The sequence below is a fragment of the Sinocyclocheilus rhinocerous genome, unplaced genomic scaffold (genome assembly GCF_001515625.1).
Source record: "Sinocyclocheilus rhinocerous isolate Xijiao unplaced genomic scaffold, SAMN03320098_v1.1 scaffold549, whole genome shotgun sequence".
In the NCBI taxonomy this organism is placed as follows: domain Eukaryota; kingdom Metazoa; phylum Chordata; class Actinopteri; order Cypriniformes; family Cyprinidae; genus Sinocyclocheilus; species Sinocyclocheilus rhinocerous.
The window spans coordinates 511561-519674 of NW_015664999.1; the positions used below are offsets into that span (position 1 = coordinate 511561).

General features: G+C 37.3%; 1 protein-coding gene across 1 annotated transcript in view; it reads right to left on the bottom strand.

Annotated features, from left to right (window-relative positions):
- LOC107730757 (U1 small nuclear ribonucleoprotein 70 kDa-like) overlaps nucleotides 1-8114 on the bottom strand; it is a 20467-nt gene that overhangs the window by 7888 nt on the left and 4465 nt on the right. Inside the window, exons 5-7 of the mRNA XM_016541682.1 lie at nucleotides 6771-6835; nucleotides 6625-6687; nucleotides 6446-6527 (exon numbers count right to left, since the gene is read on the bottom strand). Coding sequence (XP_016397168.1) covers nucleotides 6446-6527; nucleotides 6625-6687; nucleotides 6771-6835 — 210 coding nt within the window. The remainder of the gene's footprint in view (nucleotides 1-6445; nucleotides 6528-6624; nucleotides 6688-6770; nucleotides 6836-8114) is intronic.

Consider the following 8114-nt stretch of genomic DNA (forward strand, 5'->3'; position numbering starts at 1 on the left):
AAAAAAAAAAAAAAAAAAAAAAAATTCCTCATGTTTAGTTAATGATTACACTCTTAGAATGAGGCACACCAACAAATGTTACAAAAAAACAGCTCTATTTAAAAAAGCTGGACAGTAGTGACTAATGTTCATGATTTGATAATAAATTTAAGCAAGACTGCATACCTTGAAATAACTTCAAAGCACAATGCTTCGGAAAAATCTTGTATATGAATTCAAATGGTTAATATGCTAATTTCATTTCACCAATAAAACCTAAAGAGAATATTTCAAGTTTCTGAATACCTTAAATTTTAGAATAACGTATTGGTGAATGTGAGAATGTAGAGACCCTATGATTTCCACGATGCGGAAAATTCAGACAGAATTGCAGAATCCCGTTATAAAAACAGTTTATTATCTAATGTGGAGCGTCACGGAATTTGGCAAGTTTTGGATGGATACATCAAAGGTCAGTACACTTAAATCATAATGTGATGTTGACTAGTGTCTGAATATTAAGCCACAAAAATACCATTTAAATATGAATATTGCATGTTCTGCTTGTCTCGGTGTGAATGAATGGTGCAGACGCAGTTTCATTTACTACACACATACTGAAGCGCACGTGACGCTCGTGGTGTTTTCAGCCTCTGCCGTCTCAATATACGAGTACATGAACACAAACAATCTCTAGAACTGCTCTGAGAGTCAATTCCAGAGCATTTTACCATTTCTTTTGAGTAAAACCATTGTCATATCATATAACCAGAAACCTAAAAGTCTTCATAGCAACCCATCAAAATAACAGTTTGGTTTAACTTGAAGAAACTGTGACAGAAATATTACTTAATGTAATGATCGTATTACTACTACTAATACAATTATTATTAAAACATTATTTTTAAAGGAATACTTACCAGAAAAATTTACCAGAATTTATTTAGCAGAAAAAAGAAAATTCACACCACAGTATTTCATGAAAAATATATATTTATATTATTATTATTTATATTATATATTTTTCTATATAAAAGCAATTCATTAGAGATGCTTTTGATTATTAATAATTTAATGAAACCATTAAAACTGAATTCTACGGAGCCCCTAAAGGGACATGGTGGTGGGGGAAAAATTCGGGGTGGGAGGAAAATTTTTTTTGTGTTCCCTCGAGAAACTTTGCGTTCCCTCGCAAAACTTTTGCGTTCTCTCGCAAAGATATTTGCGTTCCCTTTTGCGTTCCCTCGCAAAGTTTCTCGAGGGAAGGCAAAAAATCTGACAAATATTTTTTCCTCCCACCCCAAATTTTTTTCACTCAATCTGATTTTTTTCCACCACCATGTCCCTTTAGGGGCTCCGTAGAATTCAGAAAAATCAATGGAAAATAAATTTAGTAAAAAAAATACTGAATTTGAGAAACAAATAAAACCATTTCATAGGGCCTTAAAATGTAATTGTTAAACTTTTAATAAATTGCCGTTTAATATCGTAAGTTTCATGATTTAAATTAATTAGACATGCTTTTCGCTGAATAAAAATTTATTTATCCATTAAAACGGAAAAAACGCAACCCAGAAAAATTTTAACTGAGAAAAAAACAAAAAAAAAAACAAAAAGGAATTTTGAAAAAATAAATAAAATGGATTTCATAGGGCCCTAAAAATGTCGCAGGGCCATCTAAATACTCAGTATGAAAAATCAAAATCCAGACACCATTTGACAAAGTTCAAAGAAACTAAAGCATGTGCTTTGAAAAGCTTAGTAAAATTCTGAAAAAAATCTCTCTGATGTTCAAAAAGAAATATGAAGGAACATTTGAGCGCTACAGAACTTAAGTGATGCAAATATAAATCGAGGCAGTTCAAGGTAAATCACAAAAACAAGGAATCATTGCCGTCAACAGCTTGGACCACACAGATCATCTCCAAATTTAGGGTAATCCACAATAACTACCCATTAACAGTTTTATTCTCATTAAATCTTAAAGCAACAATAAGAAAAAAGGCACTTAGTGAATACAATTAAGCTAAAAGCCACACTCTCCATTCTCCAAAATCTTACACATTCATTCACACTCATACACAATTTCTATGAGCATCAAAGCACCATTCACACTCACGTCATGACAAACCAAAGGGGAAAAAAGAAAACATTTTGCAGAGCTTTACTTTTAGATTCTAGATTATAAATATGAGATATGCTAGAACAACTGCTTTTAAATAAGTTACAAAATTCTCACTTCAATATGGCCAATACCTTTAGGTCCTTTTCCTTCTGCTGGTCTAAGGTAAAAGTCTAAGCCCTTAAGTATTTAGTAATTATCTCAATGTTACCACATTACCTGGAGATGCTATCTTACCATAACACCTGGCCAAGGATGGAAGTCCTTGATGGAAAACCCCACGGAAACGTAGCCTGGTGATTCCAGCTGCCTTGAATCAAAATGTCCTTCAGTGTTTTTGATAATTTATTTATTTTTATTTTTTTACCAAAACTGGACAACCTTGAATCAAGGAATAAGGGATCCAATCCTTCAACAAGCGATACGATGAAATCCACGAAGCTACTCTGGTCTGCACTGTCGATGACGTTCAGTTGAAACCTATTTTGAGGGCCTTACCATCAAACCCTCAAGTCCTTTCGCACACACCTCTCCTTACATCTCAACTAGAGGGCCTTACCAACAACCCTCAGACTACCATACCAAACTAGAGGGGCTTACCAAACACCCTCAAGGCACCTACCCAACACGAGGGCCTTACCATCCACCCTCATTTTTATCAGTTAACAGAGGGCCTTACCACAACCCTCACCTACCTATCCAATAAGAGGGGCTTACCAACCACCCTCATATCCATAACAATATCTCTCATATTCTTGACGAAATCTACCTCGCAAGTGAGATTTTAAAATATCTCCAACAATGCTGTAAAATTTGTAAATCTAAAATTTTGAAAAAAAATATGAGAAATGAAATGGAATAAACCCTTAACATTTGAGTTAAGGAAAGTAAAAACGTTAATTCTACTTATTTTATTGGTTGTATCCATGTCGTTTTTTTCAGCCCACTTGGAGTTGTACAGATAAAGATTTAAACAGCTAAGCTGTACACATAGGAAAGGTTACTCTCCATGCAGCTGCTCGCTTCTCAACCTAAATGGAAATTTCTTAGACTTATGGAGTAAGTATCTCACAGAAGAATTCTGGGACTGAATTTAACCACTGAAGCAGTACAAGGTGAATCCATGACAACTAGAATCTTTAAATGTAATTGGGTTCTGTGCAGTGATTAGAATATCCAATGCCCTTGGTTAATCTATTCTATTAAAGCCAATTCCAAACATCTGAGCAAATATTATACCTATACACTAGGCTTGCCGCGATAGACGGTGATACCGGTGTTAAGCCGCAACACCGGTTACGTCACTTGCCCACCGCGTCACCGACCCCCACCGTCGTTTTGATTTTTTATAGTAATAAAAATCATTTAGTTCAGTAAAAGAACAGACACTACAATTAAAAACTGAACGCGGCTGCTCAATGCAGCGTGCCGAACGACAGTCGCATCACAGATCAGATTTAATTTCTCCAGTGAGGAGAGTGAGTCGAGCTGACTGACAAGAAGAGTGCCAAACTAGAGGGGCTTACCAAACACCCTCAAGGCACCTACCCAACACGAGGGCCTTACCATCCACCCTCATTTTTATCAGTTAACAGAGGGCCTTACCACAACCCTCACCTACCTATCCAATAAGAGGGGCTTACCAACCACCCTCATATCCATAACAATATCTCTCATATTCTTGACGAAATCTACCTCGCAAGTGAGATTTTAAAATATCTCCAACAATGCTGTAAAATTTGTAAATCTAAAATTTTGAAAAAAAATATGAGAAATGAAATGGAATAAACCCTTAACATTTGAGTTAAGGAAAGTAAAAACGTTAATTCTACTTATTTTATTGGTTGTATCCATGTCGTTTTTTTCAGCCCACTTGGAGTTGTACAGATAAAGATTTAAACAGCTAAGCTGTACACATAGGAAAGGTTACTCTCCATGCAGCTGCTCGCTTCTCAACCTAAATGGAAATTTCTTAGACTTATGGAGTAAGTATCTCACAGAAGAATTCTGGGACTGAATTTGACCATTGAAGCTGTACAAGGTGAATCCTTGATAATAATAAGTATCTTTAAATGTAACTGGGTTCCGTGCAGTGATTTGAATATCTAATGCCCTTGGTAATCTATTCTATTAAAGCCAATTCCAAACATCTGAGCAAATATTATACCTATACACTAGGCTTGCCGCGATAGACGGTGATACCGGTGTTAAGCCGCAACACCGGTTACGTCACTTGCCCACCGCGTCACCGACCCCCACCGTCATTTTGATTTTTTATTTGTTATTTTATATTAGGCATAGCTTGCCCTATAGCATGGTGTATTTTTATTTGTTTTGTTAATACAAGTTCTATGTTTTATATATAGGCTAAAGTGAGTTTGACGTTGTATTTTGTTGTTGCATTCAAGCAATTGACGCCAAACTGCCGTTAATTCAAAAGTGAAAGTAAAATGGACACACCGCTTTTACAAGCTATTTAAAAGCGAAGGAAAGCGAGGAAAAGTGGGAACGCCCCGCAGTGATACCGGTATTACCGGTCACCGTCACAACCCTACTATACACACTAAGAATTTTTATATGAAAAAAATTATTACAAAATAAGTGTCTTTTGTGCCATCTTTTACATAATATAACAGTTATGGTCCTGGCCTAGAAGATATTAACACTTAGCGATATAAAAAACAGCCACAGTAATAATGTGAAATATGCATTCACATTATCACTGCACAACACAAAAGTGGATGCTTTTTTTTTTTTGCAGCGTAACAGTGTTATGGTGCAGTCACAATTTCATGGACAAAAGGTCCATTGTGTATTGTCAATAGTGTAGCGATACATGAACCACAGGTCACACAAAAGTCACTTTCAAACCTAGCCGCTTTCTGTTGTACAATGCGGCGAATTTCTGCGACCAACTTGAACCCGTAGCGAAAACTGCATGGGAAATATTTTGCCCTCCCGAAATGCTAAATTCTTGATTGGAATCCTGTTAAAATTAAATTTTTGCTTGCCAAAACTGCCTTCGCCAAACGCCAAATGTGACTGCACCTTAATATCAGGTATTGCATGTCAGGCAAATAACTTTGTTAATTAATAACAATTACATTTTAATTAAAGCATCTATTCGACATGTTTTTAATATGTAACAAAAAAATAAATAAATAAATCAAATCAAGATCAGCTTTTACTTTGACATAATTCGTCAATTGTGTGCTGCATACATTGTTGCAATACCTCCAACAGGTTCTCTTTACTACACTGTTCTGTTTCAAACGTAACGCTCAAACAGTCTAAATCTCGCAGAGTACAACCACATTAGTAGTAGCACGATGGCTTTAATAGAAGAGATTAACGACAGGCTCAAACTCACTACACCTGGCCCAAGCCACACTCAATGACAACTGGAAGCCCTATGTTTAGCCCTAAATTTTGACAGTGATTTAGTACACCTAACCTAAAATTAGATGAGGGGTGTAAAGAAATCTTACCCATCATACAAACCCATCATACCAACCATATACTGAGCTGTGGTAGTAGGGTGTAGATGTATCAAAACCATCATCAAGATCTGCAAGCCAGCTCTGGCCAATAGCCATCAGAGATAGGCGGCTGCAGTAGCAATGAGAACAACACACAATTAATAGAAAGCATTGACCCGCTCCGCAACACTTCAATCATGAACCGAGTTATAAAATGCCTTGATATTAATGACTGTTTGTGCACCAGACATGAACAGGTGTGTAAGTATATGGGTCACCTTGTTCACTACAGACGGCCTTAGCCTTTAGCTTACCATCACCGCTCCGGTCGGAAACACACTGCTATGTCACACTGCCTAAACATTACAGAGATGCCATAAAGCGGCAACATTCATCAGAATGTGTGTTGGGCTAACGCACAGCCACACGTCACTTTTCCCCCACATGTGCTGCACCATCACACTCACATCAAATGCAACACACACATACACACGGGGGTAAAAACAGGAATATACTATGAACACAGACATAATAGGGTTGACAAGCGGTCATACAAGCACACACACACACACACAAATGGAGTTTTATAACTTGACAGTTACATTCTCATATTCAAGTTTTAAATATTGAGTGGTTGGCTACACCTAAATATTTGGTCATTGCAACAAAACAAAAAAAAACACTAGAACAGATGGACTATGACCAACACACTTTGTTGCTTCAAAATAAAATATGAATTAATAGTTTTCAAGGGAAGAAAAGACAACAAATGACTCATTGTAGTAACAGATGGTGTAGCTGTTCTGAACCTTGCTTTTAGTCATTTAAGGAATTTGAAGAAGAACAAGAAGTCTTGGTTACTCACAGTGCATGTCTCTCTCGTGTTCGTACTCAATGAACGCATAGCCTCTTGGTTTGCCAGTTTTCTTGTTGTACACAATATAGATCTAATAAAACCAGATAAATTCAGGGATGATTCTGCAGGATAACAAATGGGTAGTAGCATACTATGGAAACGTGCATAATACATTTAGTACAACTTACCCGTTTGATAGGACCATAGACTTCAAACTCACGCCGTAGTTTTGATTCGGTGGTATCATAATTCTGCATAAACAGAAAAAAAACATGTAAGATGCGAGTCTTCAGGACAATCTCTAAACAATTAGATTCTTGTCAAAAAAACTCACAATTCGAGCCACAAACAAGGTCTTAAACGCATCTCCTTGAGCATTAGGATCGTTGTGTGGGTCCCCTGTGGGAATACAAGAAACAGTTTTTAAGGTTATAATATAGGGTTCTATTGGTTCACTTATTAATGCAGTGTTTCCCATTCATTAACTAGACTGTGGTGGCCCGCCACAGTTTAATCTGTCCCGCTAGAGTTTCATAATAAACCGAAAATATATTTAAACTTCTCATTATAACATAAAAAGTCTTTAACACTGCGTTTTGCACCATTGCTTTGTCAGAGCATTAGTGCTGGGCGGTATGACCAAAAACTTATATCATGGTATTTTTCAAAATTATACCGGTTTCACGGTACATGACGGTATTTTTTTTCTTCCATGCATGACCGGGTGTTAACCATATTTTCTACCGATTGAGAGAGGAAATACTGCAGTATATTGACTTAGAATGCCCTATTTTACTGTCATGATGAGTGAATAGTCAAAAAATACCACACTAAATGGTGACTAAACACGACCCCTTTTAATACATGTTAACCAGGAGTCACTCTCACTTATAATCGCGGCATCGTCTGATAAAATCAACAAGCATCTACACTAAAGAGCGGCTATGCGGTTGTTTTAGCTATATTACTTTTTTGTCTCATGCAGCGCACTGCCTGCGTCTGAGTAACAAACTAAAAAAAACAACAAACAAAAAAGACGAACTATGCTCATATTTATAATTCCAAACAATCAGTAAGCGACAGGTGCTAGGAAACGCTGGTTTGTACTCATTTATTGACGAGTCGGCTGCAGTGCGGCCAACTGAATGCGCTGCTTCTCTGCCGCTCACTGCACAGAACAGACGCCGAGAGAGATGACACTTCTCCGGGAAAGTCAGACCTCGCACTCGCGGGACAGCAGTGGTGAAATCTTTCAACTGAACCATAGCTAAGGTTTATCCAAAAAAGTCGCTAGGGTTGTCAGTATGAATATTCTATGGAAAAAAGCCGCTAAAAGGGTCTGAAAGTTGCTAAATCTAGTGCTAAAGTCGCGCTCGTGTGTGTGAGAAGCGGGAGCTGATGGCAGGGGCGGTGGATATTTGTGGCGGTCAATGTGGATATTGTGGATGAGTTCTTCTGTGTCATCACGTTCTATTAGTTCTACAGCTTCAGTTTCGGAACTTTCACGCTTAGTAACACATACAGCTGTTCCCTCAACACAGTGTGACAGTGAAAAGGGACCTCTTTCAAATAGTGTCGCATTCCGAACGTTGTTTAATTAAGTGACATACACCGGTATTGCGGTATTTTAAAAATTCATATCACAACTCAAATCCACACCGGTATTCGGTATGAACCG